The sequence below is a fragment of the Sebastes fasciatus genome, chromosome 20 (genome assembly GCF_043250625.1).
Source record: "Sebastes fasciatus isolate fSebFas1 chromosome 20, fSebFas1.pri, whole genome shotgun sequence".
NCBI classification, from domain to species: Eukaryota; Metazoa; Chordata; class Actinopteri; order Perciformes; family Sebastidae; genus Sebastes; species Sebastes fasciatus.
In genome coordinates, this window is record NC_133814.1 from 14,350,972 (window position 1) to 14,371,923 (window position 20,952).

A 20,952-nucleotide genomic window follows, 5' to 3' on the forward strand; every position below is an offset into this window, starting at 1 on the left:
AGTGGGAAACCACATCACTTCATTTTTATAGATGGACAGCTTGTAAAAGCGATGGGTTACGTGGTCCCCTCTGAGTAGCCAAGTGTAAACACAGCCAGAACACTGATCCGGATCTCAGTGTGTCATACAGGATACAGTACAGGATGGATTTACAGTAACATACAGTTAACCAATAACACAATCCATGTAGACATAAGGTAATTATTAGCTTTGTTTACATATGATTGATTTTCCTAGTCAAGAGAAAATGAAGTGTGGTTAAAACGATGATTTGAAAGTTGCTAAATTTATGTTTCAGACAGAATTTGCATTCATTGAAATGCATCACATATCTGTAGTTTATTCATTGTCTAGATCACGGAGTGTGTATTTTAGCTTCACTTTTGGAGAGCGTCCATCTTTATATACAGTCTATGGTTCGTATAGGTCAAGCTCTAGAAATTCTGGATATATTTCCCATAATACAACTCTATAATTTCATAAGCTTTCTGTTAAAATGTCTCCAAACCCAAGCCAAGATAAGTGTATAACTTTTAACAGGCTTCACATCCTCAGTTAAAAAACCTAGCTTTGGTTTATTCACTCATTATTAGTGTGTGAATGTTACTGTTAGAAAAGAAGAAATAAACTGTCTGAATTCATTATTAGGAAGATACTGTATATTTAAAACCCAAGTGGTGCAACCTTCATCGTATTGTATACAAAACAGGATACAAATTGAAACTGACCCTCAAATTCACACCTTAGCAAGAAAAGAAAGCTGCCCCGCCTCTATTACTTTGTCAGAGGCCGACCTTTGACTTCAGAGGAGATCCGTCACTTCTTCCCCACTGTCCCGCCTGGGAAATCCATTTTGCTACTTTCAAAGGTTGTTTGATCTCCATTTAAAGTCGTCCGTGACCAAAGAGAACACGTGTGCCATCGTCTGGAAGGGTCTGCAGTCTTGCTACAGTCAGTCATACATCATCATAGCATCTACTGAGACCCTCAGAGAGATGCTCTTCACTTGGTTGTAAAGATGAAGATGCTTCTGACCTTTGACCTCATCTCATGATTGCCTTTTGAAAGAGCGCTGTGCTAACTTGTATGGTATGAGGCACAAAAGGCATGGAGGTTAGAAGACTGGAGTGAAGTATTTTAGTTTTCTAGTTTTTTACATTTAGATTTAGGATCCAGTTTGCATTTCTTGCCATTTCTGGATCTACAGAAATACTTAAGTTTAATGGTCTGCTGTTAATGAAAATGATAGATATTTTGGGGAAATATGATTTCCTGTGGAGAGTTAGATGAGAAGATCAATACCACCCTCAGCCACGAGAGAGGTGTCAATCGTATCATCTCTTTGCAAGAAAACAAATAAGCGGTTTCCCGCTTAAGTTCAAACTATTGCTTTAAAGAGGACCTATTATGCTCTTTTTCTGGTACATGCTTGTATTTTTGGTTTCTACTACAACATGTTTACATGCTTTAATGTTTAAAAAACGCTTTATTTTTCTCATACCGGCTGTGCTGCAGCGCCTGTCTGAAACGCTCTGTTTGAGCTCCTGCTCCCCGTCTTGCCCTGCTCTGTTGTGGTTGGTCAACCGAACCAAACTCTTGGGACTCCGCTCCAGCACCGCTCTAACTAGCTTAGTTTGAGGAAATGTGTTACTTAGTGACATCACTACGTTACGGAAGAAATGACAGGACTTCAATCAAGGCGTTTCAGGCAGTTCAGGAGCAGTGTTTCTGTAGGGAAGAGTAACTCCATTTGGAGTGGCTTTGGTGCTTTGTAACTTTGCAGACCTTTTACATGCACAAAAAACTATGTTTACACACTGAAGGAAAGGGAAAAAACACAAAAGCATAATAGGTACCCTTTAAGGCTGGATCAGATTTTTTTTATTCTTTGTTTCTATAAGAATAAAGTACAATCTAACTAAGACAGAGCTTTGCATTGAAGGAGTCTTGATTTAAGTTTAATTTTTTTGAGAAGGGAAGGATGAACCTCCAGAGATCATTATGTGTTGTGCTGTCACTTAGAGTGAGACCTGTGGAAAAAGGCTTTACATGGCAAAGGTTTCACAACCTCACATTTCTGGACAGTCCTGAGGGAGTCCTGTCTTCACGTTCTCACTTTATCCCAGAGGTGATTTGTAGAGTAAATAAGCTTAAAGTTATTCTGAGACCACACTGAGACTGAGTCATAAATCTGACCATAACATGTTGTAAATTAGCCATGTTAACTGTGCAACAGCAGGGAGGGATATTACCTACCATCACCTACTTATTTTCCCACTCCTATAATTGAATTAATTGCTATCTTTTTCAGTTTTTTTTTGTTCCTTATTAACAGCTTTCTGTAAATTAGCAATAGAAATCATTTGTTTTATATTTTTTATATCATTATTATCTTCTCCTTCTGTCAATGTCTTTACTTTTTTGTAAAGTGAACTGAGACACTTTGGGATTTTACATTAAAAATATAACATAATCTAAACTTCTGAATTTGGCTTACTATGCTTTATGATAGTGAATTTTTGTCTTGCTTTTCTCGTTCTTTCTTTCCACGCCTCAACAGAAGAAAGGGCAACTTTAAAGCTGTATTCTTTAAATGGTGGCTGAGTGCTTTTGACCTTTAATGCTATACCATGTCGCAAAAGTTAGATAGCCTTCAGATCCATCTTTTCAGTATGAACCGCATTAGGAAGTAATCACTTATGAGGAACTTCAGTAGGTTTTCATCTTTACAGAATGTAAATCAGCATGTCAAAGTGTTTGAGATGATGTAAAAAAAAACAAAGAACACTGATAATAAGTGGTGTGGCTCTACAGTCGTTTCCTCGCTCCGTTCAACATGAAGTCAAAACTCAACTCAAACTCAACGTGGCCTATCCTCTTTCACCACCACATGTCACTCCTGCACACATGGTTCCCTCAAACATTCCTCGCTAACGACACACTGGAGGCTAGCAGCAGTTAGCTGGGGAATGTGTTTTCCATTTGAACCACAGTTCACTGAGAAACTGATCCTGGGTACTGGGACTGGGTCAGAACCTGTTGATGCCATTTCTGATCTTAATAAGCAGAAACAGGTCACGGTGGAGTGAGCAAGAACGCAGGGGAAAGATTGTTGCTAACTTACATCAAGTTTAATTGGATTGGGAGCAAAGTGAAGCAGGACGTTTGTCTATCTCATTAAAGTATGTTTGGACAGTTTGGGTGTATTTTTAGTGGCATAAATATAATGTTTTACACTCATGCATTTTTGTGTACATTCATATGTTTGTGGTGTCCACATATGTATTGCTGCTGTATATTTCATATACCTTGAATTTAATAAAATACCTATATAACTACAATCATATATTGTATACGATATACTATTTTACTCTTAAAAATACTCAGTTCTACCTCAATAAGGCCTTCGGTGCTGCATTATTAGATTATTATAATAATAAATAAATAGTAAATAATATAAACTATTAGCAAATACAGCTATATGCACAATGCACAAATTAATCACATATATTATAATGCATATAGCTTTTCAATGTCATTTTCTTATTATTCTTATTATTTTGTTAAATAATTAAAATTACATTTTAAACAGTTCTTTATGTGTTTCCTACCTCTTTAGATGTCTTCTTGTCCTGCTGTAACATGTCAACTACCCCTCTGATGATCAATAAATTCTTAACTTGTCCTATGAATTTAAAAAAAAAAAAAAAAAAAAACTTTCGTCCATAAAATATTCTAACCCGTCACAATATGTTCACACATAACATATATACAATATGTAACACTATCGTTGACTTAAACCCACAGTGACATAAAATATGAAACCAGTGGGAACCAGTGTGCCAGCATGTGTCATTTCATGCACCATTACCTTGCCATATCACTCACCAGAGTATGTCTAATTGCCTTGACAGGCTGTTGGTTTCTATTATTATAGTATTGTGTTGCCGTTGCCACATTGACCACACGCAATGCCATAATTCATGCAGTCAGTTTGATGAAGCTAAAAAGGAACCAGTCCATCCTACTTTGCCCCCTTTTGAGTCCCTCCTTCCTCTTCAATCCCTCTTCGGGCTGCAACTGTTGAAGCTTCCAGTAATCAGTCGGTCTCATTTGGCTTGGATTACATGTCAGAGGGACTTTAGTGGCTCTTGAAGAAAATGCACAGACGTCCATCCTGAGGGCAAAATACAAAAGAATCCAGGGCACACTGTATCTGTGGAGCCCCGAAGTGTAGGCCTACAATATTAAATAAATTAATAAGTAATTATTAAATTAATAATCCAATGAGTACAACATTGACCTATATGAACCAGTAAATTCTAAATAATTTAAAACTGGGGTTGGTAGTTCTTCAAAAACAATTATTGTTACATCCTGACAGAAACTAATAAATCAAATGCTCTGACAAAAAAAACAACAGTATCTGTAATAAGCCCATCCAATCATTTAATTTGGGCAGAATGACACGATCGGACGGGTCTACCTGCCTGCGCGCACTGTGCCCATGCATTTCACCGCGTCACCAGTCTTCCACAAGCTGCTAACTTGACAGCAGTGAGCACTAACAATAGCCATGTTCGTTGTTTCAGTTCATTAAGATAATTTTGGGGTAATGGCTTTGAAAGTGGAGGTCTGAAGGAACGGGCTGTCAGTGTCGCAGACTTTGGCGACTTTCTCGCTAGATTTAGTGACTTTTAGAGCTAGTGCTGTTAGCTACTTTCATTGGAAAAGAGTTGGCAACACTGGGATAAAAATTTGTCGTGGTCTGTCCATACGTCCGTCCGGTTAATTTTTGTGATGACAATTGGCACAAATGTCCACACGGACTCAAGGATGAACTGATTAGATTTTTGTGGTCAAAGGTCAAGGTCGCTGTGACCTCACGTCTGTTCTCGTGATATCTCAGCTTTAGTGAATTTCTTCAAATTTGTAAAGAGGCATTTGGAAATAAAACAATTCTATGATTAAATAAAAATGATGATGAACAGTTGAGTTTTATTACTTACATATAAAATGTCACAAATTATTGGTTGAGATATATATTTTACTATTATCTAATTTATTTATTTACTACGCTATCCAACACTTTGGGCGTCCATGCTAATATACGTGTGTGTGTGTGTCCGTGCGTGTGCGTGTGTGTGTGTGATTGAGTTTATGTTCCTGAAGATGCAAGTGCATGCGCTCTTGTGTTTGTGTGTGCATTGTTGGATCAATACAGCGTAAAAGTGGATTTAAGAGCTTTATTATTGGTTACTGCTTGTCTGATGTAGGAATTTTGCAGAATTCACATTAAGTATAGTACAGTATTAGTATACAAGGAACATTCAGTATTTCTCAGATCTGTACAATTCAGTCCTGGTGCACTGTCGGTCTTGTCACCATGAGTTACCAGGGCTTTTTTAAAAACCTTATCCTCCTAAAACAGTTTTTTAATTCCCCCCCGCATCCACCCTTTGTTACTCTCAAGTGCAATATCACGACATGTTCACCTTCAGTTGGGTTTACTGTACACACACGTCAATGTCTGGTCACTGTTACTCAATTAAATCTCTCATATCTATCAAACTAAACAAATACTGTCTGAGGAAAAAGCCTCCATCTTCAATCACAGTTCACAACTCTGATGATAGTGATGGCTAAGTTATAGTACAATGAACAAAGGGCTTTCAGGGAAGGTCATTCAGTGGTTGGCTAATGGCTAATATTGAACACATCCATCAAGTTTCCTCAATCCTGATAACTGCTAATTTACCAGAGTCAGATTTAATTTAGTGTAACTTTTCAATTAGTCTGTCTGTCTGATAAATATATGTCTACGGCCAGCAGCCAAATAGCTTAGCTGACTATAAAGACTGGAAGCAGGGGAAAACAGCTAGTCTGGCTCTGTACAAAGGAAACATAATCTACCAGCAATGGACTATTTATGCTATTGGACAGAGCTACTTGTTCTTACACTTACGGATTAAACAAATGAGACATAACATGCTAACTAGCTAGCTTTAGAGGTGCTGGTATGCAGATTTTGCAACCCAATATCAAGGCAAAGCGTGTAAAAGACCCATCCGTCCACCAGAGGGTAGCATGTGGACCCGCGGAGTCCGATGGATGGCTCATGTAAGTGTCACATTTTGCCTCGCCAAGGCGTGAATATTACACGTGTTTATGAAGGTGCAGTACCAACAGGTGGGCACCAAAACCATTCAATTAGGTTTAGGAAAACCGTCATGGTTGGGCTCAAAATACATACGGAAACAACATAACATTACTTTAGTACGCAAAAACACGTCACAAACGTCACTACAAAACACGTGACGTGTTTGTTGAACCCATCCACCTTCCCTCCTGCCTGCCATAGGCAGTCGTTCTCCCCTTTTATTCCACGTGCAGACTACATGGCGTGAAAATGACACGCCTAAAGTAACAACGGTGTTCTTACTACATGCTTTTGCCTTGCGCATTATTGTGTCATTCACACGCCTTTCCGTGCGACCGGGCTGGATTTTGTTACCTTTGTACAGAGCTAGATGTTTCCCCCCGTTTCCAGGCTTTATGCTAATTTAAGCTAACTGGCTGTAACCTTGTACTGAACGTATACATAAGAGAATGGTATTACTCTTGCCATCTAACTCTTGGCAAGAAAGCTAGTAAGCGTTTTTCCCAAAATGTCATACTGCAAAATTATGTTTAGTATTATAATACACTGTGATTGTATAGTTGAGTATAGTATAGTTGATGTAAAGTTGAGTTTGGTGGCAGGTGGATAATTAAAGCCTTTCTGGTTCTGATTAGCCTGAAAGACATTTTAAATTTGTGTCCCCTCATCATGTCCAGTCTTAATGACACTCTGCATTAATACAGCTGATGGTGAATAATTTGTTAAAAGTACCTCACAAAGGCAGCTACCTTCCTTTTGCCCTTCTTACCCTTTTAAACTGGGACAGCATTGATATCATAACAACGTCCCATTCACATAGATATTGTACAGTAGAGCCTTCTTGGCTTTAACTAAAATAAAAAAAACTAGAAAAAGACAACTTATTTACAAGTTAAAAAACGACAACTAAAGAAAATATACTTACAAAAACAGCTAAAAACAACAAATTTACAACATCAGCGGACACCTGAAATAGTTCCCAGGCACTTGTGATGCAAAAACAGACAATTCACATTGAAGTACTAGAATCTAGGACAATAAGAGAAACATAATACCATTTACAGTTGTTATTTGGGAATTAAAATACAACAACCCTTAGAGAGTAGAGGGAGAATACCTTCATTTAAAGTAACACTACAGCATGAAGCTCGGTATGCTAGTGGTTAGTAACAATGTACAATCTGTCCCTGAAAGTAACAGATGAAGTTGATGGTATAGGTAAGTTTAGCACATTAAACTATTTGCTCCTTCAAATATTTCCTCCCAAAATAAAGAGAACAAATAGGCGCTAGTGGTCCTCAGTTGGCAGCATAATAATATCAACATTTTTGAAGTATGCTTTCACAAATTCAAAGCAAATAGGTGCAACACAACACAACGTAAAAAGCACATACTGCCATGAGGAGAGGAATGCATGCTTATACAAGCTGATTAATGCTGAATCCTGGGTTTCACCTTTACATTTAAGTAATCCAAAACTTTTCCGCTTTCCCTCGGTCTGATCATCCCACATCCTTTGACTTATGCCTCCACTGAGTTGCCTTTTATACAGAGGTCATTGTTGCAAACAATGAGGAAACAAGACACCCTTTTTTCTCTGGCCCGTTTCCCTCACTTATTCACCTGTTTGAAGGATTGTCAGTCGCTATAGAGGGTGCAATAATAAGTGTAATATTGATGCAGTAACACAATCATTCTAGATACCCTGAGAAATTAAGCGAAAAAGATAGAAAACCCTGGATTTTTGTTTTGCATTCTGATTATTTTGTGTTTTTCTTGGAATTTGTGCACTGGCTGACAATGAGTTGCTAGTTTCTGCATGCTGTTTACTGTTAAGGTAGCATTTCACCATCTATAGCACACATTGCAAATTATGTAGACATACTTTTTAAAGACACACCTTATATTGGCTACTAATAATGAGATTAAACAATATATGGTCCCCTCATGAGAGTGTTCCATACAGTATATGGCAGGATCTGAAGTTTTCTGTGTCTACAATGAATAACAATGTAAATGTATACATGATGTGTGTGTTTGTTTGTATAGTACATGCATGGTTACGTCTGTGTGTGTGTATGTATGTATGTACAGTATGTGTATGGTGTGTGCACTTGTCTACCTATGCACATACAGTATACATAGTTTTGCATTCCACGTCGGTCCCTTTTCTGGGTCAGTATGAAGGAGTCTGTGTGGGAGCTCCTGTGTTATGCAGATAGGCCTGAGCACATAGAATAGTGTCTCATGTTGCCTCGGTCAACAACCCGCCCCACAGACCACCGAGTTGGCAAAGTCCAGCCAGCAGTCCTTATAGCACTTGTCGGAAAAAGTAAGAGTCTGCAGTAGTTGAGATTAATTCCACGTGTGCTGCAGCTCAATGTCTTAAATACACACATTGAAAATAAGACTAAATAGCTGGACTTTTGTTTTTTGCTGAAGGAGAACAGGTTCATTTGAAAAGCGTCCAAGCATCCTTCCTCGGGTTGTCACATTTGCAAAGATCCAGATACTCTGTGGTATGCAGGCCACGTTGCGCAGTAGCAACAGACACCAGCCATTTGACAACTTAAATTAAAAAATATGGCATGTAAATAATGTCGCTTGTCAGGTATGGTCTCAAGACGTTTCCTCCTCTTTGGTAGCATAGATTTGTAACATTTAAAGATACAACACTGGCTTATGGACGCTATAAGTAAGGGACAAACTGACTGTAAATGTTTAAGAATAAAGATGCAGAGGATCAAGTTGTAGGAATGAAATGGATTCAGTTCATTGCTGCTCTATGGTTAATAAAGTCAGAGCTGGATGTCAAGTAGTGTAGAAAGACGGGTAGATATCCAGGCTCAACAATGGAATGATTATAGACAATTTCCTTCCACATAGGCTTTACATTGTGTGGATTTTAACATGTGAGAATGAATGATTATAAGCACATCCTGATGGTTAGGTGAAAGGTTTTGGCTTGATTAGGTGCATTGATATTCATTCAGTTTTCTAATTTCTGGCATCTCCCCATCTCATCCCTTGGTTAAACATGAAATGATTCTTCAGTACTCGTAGTGACTGCTGGCTTCAAGAGGGAATAGCTTAAAGCGGTTCTAGCATGAATGTATGTGGCGTGAGGGAGGCCATGGAAGAATATTAAGGTTAAGGCGGTTTGCTCGCTGTTAAGCTTAAAATCACACTACAGAAGTGGCGGTGGGCTTCGTAGCAGTCGGGCTCAGCACCAGACTCTGGGCGATGTCGTCGCGGTTGATCTTGCGCAGCGCCGTGCACAGCGTGTCAAGGCTGGCGCAGTCCTTGCTCGCCCAGTCGGACAGGAGCGCACGGACGGGGTGTTCTTCCTGCTGGAAGGTGGCGATTCGCTCCTCCTCGTATCCCAGCAGGCCCGCCAGGTTGTACCAATCGCTGTCCTCCATGTGGTTGCAGTCGTCTCCTTCGTTGCCCCTGAACAGCAGCTTCTCCACTTTCTCTCTGGTGTGGAGAGGAAGGAGCAAACACGGCTCTTCATCCATGGTGACAACTGCGGAGAGAAAATTTCATGTCATTTCATTATTTTACTTTTAATATTTAAGTAAGTTTAGTAGGGGTGGGGGAAAAAGTGATACTATGCGATATTTTGCGTGGCAATATTGTGACGATAAACAGACATGTATCGATTTTTTACTATAAATTTATAAACTATTAACCTCTTAACAATCCGACGGCCCAGCGGCTTGTGTTTTTCAAGGGTTATAGCGAGCTCAGTCTTAAAGCTAGAGTGAAGATAAGTATCATTTGAAACTAGAAAACATACAGAATCCATTAGTACCAATCATGTCATGTTAGCTTGTCGGGAAGTTTTGGTGAGGAAAAACTAGCCTGGCCATTTATCGAGGGGTCCCTTGACCTCTGACCTCAAGATATGTGAATGAAAACTCTGAGATGAACAGAGTGAAAACTGTATCTTATTAGATAAAACAAATGTTGACAAACTGCATAATTTACAGTTGAAAAAAGCTAATAAATTGCAATATATCACAATATATCAAATCGCAAAATGTTTAAATTGCAATAAGATCGTATTAAGTATTGTGATAATATTGTATCGTTGGGCCTCTGGTGATTCCCACCCCTAACATTTAGCTTGATGCATGAGCAGCGATAGCGTTTCTGGCTGCCGAATTCCATTAAAACATCATTACAGAAAGGAAGAGATGCTTCTTTGTCCACACTCAGCAATGATAATTTAGAACCAAAAATGCCAGCACACATCCCACCTGTTACCACTTTAAGATACTGTGCAAAGCCAGAGAAAACACTGCTGAATGCTATTTTCTCCTGCTTGCACCACTTGTTTTCCATAATCTGAACGAGCATGTGGTTTCAAAAGTCGTCAATTCTCTCAAACTGGTTTGTCAGGGCAGGACTGGAAACTGCCAAGAGCACATGCTGCCAAAACAACAAACACTGTCACTCTGTCAGTGTTGTAATCCGTGTTTGCTGATTTTCAACAGTAAGTTTGAAAAGTCATAGTCAAGGTGAAACAACCAGACGCATTCCTGAGAGGAAATTCTTTACTTTTGAGTGGCGCGGTGGGACAGTTCAGGGTGCCGTCTCTGTGTACATTCACAGGAACCCATCACACATATTTGTGGATTAGAAGAAACTCATTACCGGAGGAATTCTGCGCTAGACAAACACTGACGTTTGTGCTGAAACGTGCTTACGCCCAATTTAAGTGCGCTAGTTTGATTAATGAGGGCTTTTGTATTTTGTAAATAGTACTTTATTAAGGGAGTGGCCTCTGGTACAGGTATTAGTGTGTTACCTGTCTGTGCCTGAGTCTGGCCCTGCTGTTGCTCCTGCAGACTTTGGGTGTCAACAGAAATGCCACTGTCGCTGTGCAGCTTTTCTCCCTCAGGGGACGGTGTCTGGTTCTGGTTGGCTGTGCAGTTGTTGGCTCCTTGCTTGTTCTGCTTACAGCTGTTCCACCTGAGTGAAAATGAGGCAGAATAGAAGAAAAACTCAACTCAGCAAAAAAGGAGAATTATCAATAGACCTTTTTACACAGCTGTAAATGTAAACATTCCAGATGTGCCCCAGTTTATTTCCTGTTGCAGTGTATGTGAATGACATAAGCTGACAGGAAGTAAACATGGACCCAAGGTGTTGCCTAGCAAAGTAATTCAGTTGAAACCGTCTGAAGAAACAAGCTGTGAACACATTGACATACCGTCATCTGTTAAGTTGATATAGCGAACTTGTTGGCAAATGCCTATGTATTTACACATTCATCAGATACGGAGCATCATTAGCATTTATTTTGATTCATGTTTCTGGCCCCCTAATGAATGTAATTCTAATGTTCACTCTTTTTTTTGCTCTGTTTTTGGTCTCCACCAACTCTTGAGAGAAATATCTGTCTCTTTAGCTGCTGAATGCTCCATGATGTTCACCAGCTAGTCGCTAACTTTGTCTGTTTTCCGTTTGATGTTGGGTACGTAGTGTACCATGTTTTTTTCTTAGCTTTTTTGCTGAAAACAGCTGCCTGCTGCGGCCAAAAACAACGCTAATGAGAGCTTTGAGAGTAGGGCTGTCACAATATCAGATTTTCACTACACAATTATCAAGGCCAAAATAAGTCACAATAACGATAATATTGCAATAACTATAGAAAAATTGGGGGGAAAAAATACTCACTCAAAAAAAATACATGTGTATGGAGGTGGAGAGAGAGTATGTAACCATGACTGTACAAAAGCGTGATTTAAGAGGCGTTGGATTGTTTACACAATATTATCATATGTGTATTATTAACATGATATCAATATTTCATTTTTAAATATCACATATCGTCAATACGGGTGTATCGCAACACCCCTAGTTGAGAGTGAATCAAAACCATAAAGTTTCCCTTGTAAAACCAAAAAAAATGAGCTGAAAGATGCTAAAACGCTCTGTAGAGCTGAGGGGAGGGTGATGATGCTCTGTGGGCTCATCACTTCCCCTTTAACAAGTAGTCATGTGATCCTTTGTTAGCAAAAAAAAACATTGATTATAGCCGTTTAAGCTAAAGGGTAATCTATTACCTGTGAAAAAAACTTCACAAATTTCACAACTGGATAAACTCAGTTTCAGTGTTCACTTCTGTTCTGATCTGTCTTGAAGCCCATGTACTTGAGTGTATAGACTTGTAACACTTGTTTAGCCGTACAACATATTGGATAAACATATTGTACATTCATAATTTAACAGTTAATGTAGGGCTATCTGTGTAGGCATTAAGAGAGGAGCATGGGGTTCAAATGTATGAGAAGAGAGTAAACAGACCATATTGTAACCCACAGGACAACAGTACAGTAAGAGGCTCTCATCCAGAAAAGCAGCAGATGATTTCATTAAATATGAAACTGCGGAAATTCAAAATCCTATTGGATTTTGTTGTACATATGCATTTGTAATGAGTATCAGATCTCTTTCCTCTTCCCTTCAGCTGTTGAATTTCACTGTCAATTTATTTTTTATTAATATGGCTGTTATTTTTTACTTTGATCTGCAGACACAGAATGTTTGCCGTGTCCTCAAATGACTGTCCAGAGGACACGTCTGCAGCTCTCGTGGCCTAATGTCAGGGCATACCGATGGTAAATCTGTATTTACGGTATAAAGGTAAATCTGAGGGGTCACAAGATGATTAAAGGAACAGTGTGTAACATTTTGGGGGATCTATCAGCAGAAATGGAATATAGTATTCTTAACTATGCTTTCATTAGTGTATAATCACCTGAATTTAAGAATCATGTTTTCGTTAGCTTAGAATGAACGGTTTATATCTACATATCAAACACTGCCTCTAGAGAGAGCCTTTTACGTATTTACGTTACCTGAAAGCCGTAGTTCTCCAACACGCTTGTAAAACTGCGGTAACGTGAGCAGCAGAGCGCAAAACCGTGGTACAGCCAGCCGCCCCCTGACATCCGTTGCTCCTAAAGTAGTGTTATTATGGTAAGGGTGGCCTCTGAGCGAAGCAAACAGCGTTACCACGGTTTTGCACTTGCCAGCTCACGTTACCGAAGTCTTTGAAAGGGAGGAGTGAGCGGAGGGATGTTCAGTTGGTTGCAACCACACCACCAGATGCCGCAAAATCCTACACACTGTACCTCTAAGAATATTATATATATCTCAATTTCAATATCATCTTTAAAAATCCATCAAATGAAACAATCTGAGATCTGTCATGCTTGTTTTTTCTGAAAAAAGGGCAAGTCAGAACAACAATATTATAATCCAGCTTTGGCTCGTGAGGCACCATGATGCATTATATTTTTTACTGTGTGCTTTAAATTTTGTTTTGTACTTCATCTCTTCTCTGTCCTCACCTCTTGAAGATGATGAAGGCCACCAGGCCGACTACAACAGCTGCCAGGATGGAGCAGTAGATGGGGATGAGTTTGTCGTTCAGATGGTAGATCAGCTCCTTGGAATCACCATTAGTGGTGGTGGTGGTGGTGGTGGTGTCAGTAGGGTCTGGTGGGATGCTCTGTAGATAGATGTCATCGGTGGGCGTGGAGTTACTCGTAAAGGGCGTGGGAGGTGGTGAATCTGTGGGAACTGTGAGAATAAACCAAACAGTTAAATTGAGGGATGTAAAATCAAAACAATAAGCCGAAAGAGACTTCATTCTAATAAATTCAAAGGACATTTATTTCTCAAAGACTTTAAAATGGAAGCTCAGAGATAAACGTCTCCTCACCATCAGTAGCAGCAGATGGAGAAACTTGCTGTAGACTCTTTGATACCCTGCAGATCAGTATAATTTCAACTTGAATTGAAAAATTGCATCCAAGATTTAAATATGGCTAGAGTACAAATATGATAAATCATCTATCTTCAAGCCCCTATCCCTCTTTTGCCTCTATCCACCATAACTAGTGTAACCATAAATGTCTTTCATGCTGCACACCCACACACACACACATTACATCCCACATCACTTGGTCATTTCCCCTCCTCCCCGGGGAGCCATTAACGTGGGTAAGAGCAAGTATGTCCATCCAGTCTGGCCCACTTTCCTCCGACCATTAACGCTAAGCGGACATGTTCGCTCCTCACCGCGGATGTGGAATCCTATCCTATCCACGCCTGTCACTTACTTACAGTTACTCACATCATCAACAGGAAATCATCCCGTTGGCTTCTAGGGGCTCTAAATACCTCAGGAGAGCCCGCTGAAGGTGCGGCGGCCATTTTTCACTAATGAGGTGAAGACATTTTTAATGAGAGCTTATTTAGATGGATGCATGGAGCAGCTGTGGGGATTTTGAGGATGTGATAAGTACTTTATGGCGACACCAATATACTGAACATCCTATTTACTTATGCTGGATCATTCTTAATCCTTAACCTGTTAAGCCATCGATTTTCTTTTCACTAAAAATAAGTGTAATGATGATGTTGCTGTCATATTAATCTGGAGCCTAATAGGACAAATGTTGCCCTGCAGGGTTATCCACCGCACTGTGCCAGTTTTATTTGACATGTGACACATGGCAAGTAAATTTCTTGGCTGTATTTTTAAGTGTTAAATATTCAAAAAATTCATAACTTGCTGTTTGTCTTTTTTCTTAGCATCAGTGCTTTGCCAGATTTATACTTTAATTGCCAGGTCAGTGGAGCCTCCTCCTGCTGGGCTCGATGAGCCGTGACCTCCAGGTGCTTTCAGCTCACTCAGCACAGCACGTCTTACTTACAAGTGGCTAGCTAAAGCTAGTGATGTCGCTTACTGTAAGTCAGCATCAGTTGGGGTTGAACCAGTGGGCAACTCCGGGGTCTGAAAAGTGAAGCCAATGCAGAAGTGCCTTAAACTTGCATTCTTTCTAATAGCCTGCAGGGGGCGACTCCTCTGGTTGCAAAAAGACCTCTGATTGTATAGAAGTCTATGAGAAAATGACCCTTATTCTCACTTGATTTATTACCTCAGTAAACATTGTTAAAATGAGTTTATGGTCTCAATCGCTAGTTTTCTTCTTCAATACAGCATGGTGTTAATTTAGCAAATTATGGTCCCATTTAGAGTCAAATAGACCATGTCTTATTCAACGTTTGGTTGTACTGAGCTCCACCATCTCGTGTCATTTCTGGTTGCAAAAAACCAAGAGGGTGATGGCCAAAATGCCGATCTCGAGGCTTCAAAACGACAGTCCACAAACCAATGGGTGATGTCACGGTGACTACGTCAGCTTCTTATACAGTCTATGGTTTTGAAGTTTGAAAAGAAGAAATCTAGGGGTGTGAAGTTGGAAAGAAGTGAGCATAGCAGACTTCTATAACTTGCTCCTCATCGCTCCTTGGGGCTAGCGACTCAAGGCTACATTAGCCGCTTCTAGCATCGCACACCACAGTTTCCAACTGGCCTATCAGAGATTAAGTTGCATTGTGGGTAATGTAGGCGCCAGGTTTTGACAAGGAAGAAGAGTGTGGAATAAAAAAAGACGATAACTCTGGATCTGCCGCATCAATTTTGATCATTTTTTCTTAAACTGTCCGTCATGAGTCCGACAGTATGAGTGCAATATTAAATAAGTGGAGTACTCTTAATTAAAACACCAATATATTGAGCTAATATCTGTGAATAAAGTGCCCTAAGGAACACAGACAGGTTTGTGATTATGCACTGCAGCATATCAAATTCCCTACCGTCCTTTTTGAATATTCCCCAAAAGACACATACATACACACCATCACCGCCATGGCTTGTCTTTCTCTATCTGACTGTTTTTGCCCCCCATCAACACACACACACACACACACACACACACTCGAAACCAGACACCATTCATTGACAGAAATCTTCTTTGTCCAGCACAAATGCTCCCTCCCCATCTCTTCATCTTTCAATCCTCTCTCTATCCATTTTACCGCGGGCTACACTTTTGCTTGCTCCTATCAGGCATTTCCTTTTCTGTCAGTCAGTGTTATGATCATTTGGACGCCACTTTTTTCTTTCATTGCGTCTTTTCCTCTCCTCTTGAGCCCCTCCGTTGATGGTAAACACAACATCATTGTTGTCTAACCTTCCTGGTTATATCTTTTATTCCTTTGGCTCATTAACCATTTATCTCATCCATCCATCCATCCATCCTATACTTTACTCTATACATTACTGTGCTCTCCCTCCCTCTATGTTTAACAGATAAAACAGGGCCCTAAGTGCCTTTACTGAACCACTCGCTCAACCTTTCACATTGAATGGTCTGGCCTCAGAGGGGAGTGACCTTCTCCTGCTGAGCTCAGCTTGTTTCCACTATGCAGAGAGCTCAGTGGTTACTGGACCGCTGCTCTCAGTCAGAGAGTTATCATGTTGAGACATTTTAATGATCAGCTCAGCAACAGCTCCCTTATACCGTACCCTTAAGTCACAAGCTACTTGTATAAAATTACCTCCATCCACATATCAGAAATTAAACGATTGTTAAAAATCTAAAATAAATCCATGTATTAATTTTCAGAAAATAGAGCACAGAAAGATATAAATTTCAAGAAAAAGGGAGATATGCATCCTTATCACATAAAACTACTGCTTGCATTATCAGGAGAACATATTCATGGAGAGTACAGATGCACTGTCATACTGATTTAGCAAATTCAAAATTATTAAATCATTGGACATTTAAGCTGAGAGGAAACTATGTTGTATGAAGTAAGATTAATTATAATTAATTATGCCACAAAACAACATATTCAATGCCCAAAATGTGGGTTAACATGTGTCTTTGTCCCGTAAAAATTGTATAAATCCATCTTTTGTGATTTTTAAGGTTTTTAGATAAATGCTCTTTTGTAGGTTCAGACAATTCTCCCATGTCTTAAGGCCTTTACACACCGGCGGCGTTTTTTTCATGCGATTAATTTGCACGTCAGTATATCTTTTCAAACTGTTGTTTTTGTCATGAGTACTTTCACACAGATTGCAAACATTACGCAGTGAAAAAAGCGAGGTTGTATCTAGAAGGTAACCAAATTGCGGCAAATTATTTTACTCCTTTCAACATTGACAAAGGCAGCACACACCAGATCCACAACTTCCGTTCTTACCTTTCACAATAAAAGCCCAAGACATATAATATTACGCAGACGAGTATTTTACATTTTCGTTTTGTTTATTCTTCACGCCCTGATCCCAACACCCAAGCACTTAAACCTCACAGTGCTTTTATATAAATGGCATTCCCATTTTAAAATTATAGGAGTGCAAACTTGGAGTATCCGTGTTGCAGTCAAAATGTGTCAGTAGCTTGTCATTAAGATCGTAGAATCTGACAGATGTGGAGCTGTTAAAATGATAGGTTCAGTCAACTGTAACTCCTGTCAACAAACCGTTTATTGTATTTATTGTTAAGCATTATTTGGTTGTTAGTGGAATTACTGGAATTTTCCTCCTGGCTTTGTCTGTTAATGATTAACGTTATGACTGGAAATCCGGGCACATGTGTACTTGCCAGCATTACATGAGTAATTATATGGAGAGAACTCCTTGCTTGCTCATAGTGAGTGTTTATGTGTATGTGTGGGGTGCTCTGTGGCAGCCACGCCTCAGTTTAACTTATCATTCCAACCTCCTGCAAACAGGTGTTGCTGCTGTTTTGACACCATATACTTTAAAAGCTGACTTTGGAGTTAAACGGAAAGGAAAAGGAGGGGCTTCCGACACAAGCGAGTCGTTCTTTTATTATATGTCATTACAACTGTGCACAGCCGCGACTGCTGCCAGGACCTGCCCAACAAAACGGCTTCACCGATGATGGACATTTTTAAAGTATTCATGTTGTTACAACAAGTGAAGGGATAAATAAAGATTATTGAAGAATGCTGTTGATCCGCGTTCAACATTTTGTGATTTCTGTCGATCCACCATCTCTTCTCTCTTTCTCACACTTTCTCTTTTCTCCTTGCTCGGTTCCTACCTCAGATGACCCATCTCGTTTTTCTGCCCACGTGCTGCAGATTGAACACACCCCTGAATGTGCATGCATGTTTGTGAATTTGTACAGGGTGCATATGTGTGCACGCCTGTGCCGTTGTGTGTGTGTGTGTGTCTGTTCTGCGGCAGAATGTGATCAGCACTCGTAGAGGTCAACCAGAGAAACCCGAGAGTGCAGAGGAGTAACTCCATCGCCTTTATCGACCGGGCCACATTCGCAGCATCTGTTCCCTCTCTCGGCTCTTTCAAGCTTTCTCCATCTCTTTCCTTTCTGCAGCTCTCTATCCTCCCTCCTATGTGCTGCTCTCATTGTCACTTATTTACAGTTCAGCTATGGGTTTGCGTCACATGGCAGTCTTTTCGTTTAAATATTTGTTGCCACTTTTTAACAACTGTGTTTATGCTTTCTATTTGGTAATAATGCTGTAGACTGAAGTATTATGAATATTATGAATGATTGGTAATCATTAATAAATACTTACTAAGTCATTAAAGGTGCTCTATACAATATCCAAAGCATTAATATAGCGGCAAACAACTATTTGCTATGTAAAGATATAGAGGAGTAATGTCTACCTGAGCAGAGAGTGAAGTCACTCTGTGTGTGTTGTAATCAGAGCTTCTCTGTGCTTTGTTGACATAGCCATGCGTGCCTTGTAGTGCGTGTGAGCGCGCTCCACTGGCTTTCTCACGGCCGCTGCTATGCTCTGCTCTCATACAGCGGTTACAGCTGATAACACCGTCCCGACCGACGGCGCTGTTGCAGAAGCGTAGCACCCACCCTCCGGCTCCCCTAGGTTAACACTATTAGCTCTGTCAGCACTGTTGCCATTGTTTTCACTGTTAGCGCTGTTAGCACCGTTAGCTACGAGGCTCAGCCATCGCCGGCTCAGCCATCGCCATGTTGAGAGCCGTGCTGATACAATAGAAATACTCCCAATCTCCCATTTAGCACCTTCAGTAAATGGATTTTTGTCATAAGTGGTCATAAAATCCAATCAGTCAATTTTTCCCAGTCTGGCAACCTCGAAGTTGTTCTTGTTAATGACTTACAACTGATCTATAAAGCACTACTAAATTATTTACAGTATTAACCATTAATAAAGCCAATAATTACAACTTATAAACTCTTTATAGTGGTGCCTTATTAGACAGTGGTACCAAATGTTGTTTATTCTGAAATGTGCTAAAATAAACTGTTCGTCACAAACTGGTATATTTACTACTTCTTGTTTCTTTAAGACATATAAGTGCAAATAAAAATACAAACTAAAGTAAATTAATATAGGCTAAATATTACAGCCAGCTAGGTAGTTTAAACCTAATTAGCCCATTAGTATTATCATGAATAAGCAGAAAATATAGAAAAGTGCATCGCTATATGATGTGTTTGTATGCCAGCCATTTACACATTTTTGGAATAACAACACAATCCTAATTTCTGGAATCTTGGTAAATCATTTTGAAACACATAAATTGTAGAAAACTACAAAACCAGCCTTCACTGTGACATAAATATTGCATCAAATGAGCCAACAACAACAAAATTCAATGAAATTCCTGTGTGTGCCACATTACTCAGCTCTAGACCACTATGGCAGATAAAAAGATGACTATCACTGAGAGAAAGTCTTGGCAGAGACACAATCCCCCAACACATGCTGTAAATCCTCACGAGGACAAAACCTTGACACCCAAAGCAGAACTTTTGGCGAAGAATGAACGGCACGAGCGAAAGCGCAAGTGTTGTGGTCACCCTTGGACCTGAATGGCCCACTCATGTCAAATCACCTCCGATTTGCCCCTGGAATGCCGAGGGGCAAATTCTCGGGGGGATTCCAGGCGACGTCAGGAGACTGAGTCATCGCCTCAAGGGGTCGATTCTTGTTTGTCAGCAGCGAAAGAGACACAGTCGACTTTAAAACTTCCTTCATCGTTACAATGCTCGTACTGTGTGGAGCAGGGAGCAAAAGGGTTAAGGAGAGAAGGTCAGCTGTGGCCATCGAGCCCAAGTCAGTAGAGATATAAGTCAGTAGATGTGTGGCGACCAAGCTGGAGCAATACAATGAATGACTGTGACATACAAAGACTGTGAATTGTTTAGTCAGACTGGGGTTGGTTGATTCTTCACAGTTATTGATGTGGTAATGCTTTGGACGCAGGAAATCAGAAATGTCTAAGGCGTATTGCCCTTTATCATTTCCCCCATTTGTCTTTCTCTCTTTATCCATCTTTCAGATGCTTGCTGAAATTGATCATTCACTAAGCCCCTCCCACGCACAGCGATTGTCCAATCATAGCTTAGCAACCATAACTAGGCATTGGAAATCTCCACGTGTTGAAGTGGTGTTCATGGGGCTCAAGAAAAAAACAACACTTGATATTTAGAGAGTTTGGAGGTTGGTGTCTTTTTTTTTGCCTTTGCAAAACCAAAAATACAAGGGCAAAAGTTTGAGAATTAGATTAAACTGTGTGTTTGTTTGCTCTAATTTAAGCTGCAAACATTAGCCTAATCATACAGTAGACAAGGCATACTTTTTGAAATTAAAGGTTACATTAGAAAAAGGCTCGCTCACGTTCTATTATGTCATATTTCACCCCTATGTAGAGCTAGTCCTAGACGCTACTATATCAAAGTTAAGGCTACTTTAGTGGCTCTGTCCTGCTCATGCAGATTTCTCCTCGCATTCTCAAACTTTCTTAAAGTTTCCCATTTTCTCCGTTCTATCGTGCCGTGATAGAACAGAAAGCTTAACAACAACAGTATAGCAACAGTAACTAAGGGCGGCTGAGCTTGTTGAATGGTCAATAGCACATTCACTAGCCT

The 20,952-nt window shown here is 39.9% G+C and overlaps 1 protein-coding gene across 1 annotated transcript in view; it reads right to left on the minus strand.

Moving 5' to 3' along the window:
* Window positions 1-5,232: 5,232 nt before the first annotated feature.
* ngfrb (nerve growth factor receptor b) overlaps window positions 5,233-20,952 on the minus strand; it is a 34,150-nt gene continuing 18,430 nt past the window's right edge. The window contains exons 4-6 of the mRNA XM_074620094.1: window positions 13,525-13,756; window positions 10,974-11,137; window positions 5,233-9,686 (exon numbers count right to left, since the gene is read on the minus strand). Coding sequence (XP_074476195.1) covers window positions 9,343-9,686; window positions 10,974-11,137; window positions 13,525-13,756 — 740 coding nt within the window. The 3' untranslated portion in view covers window positions 5,233-9,342. The remainder of the gene's footprint in view (window positions 9,687-10,973; window positions 11,138-13,524; window positions 13,757-20,952) is intronic.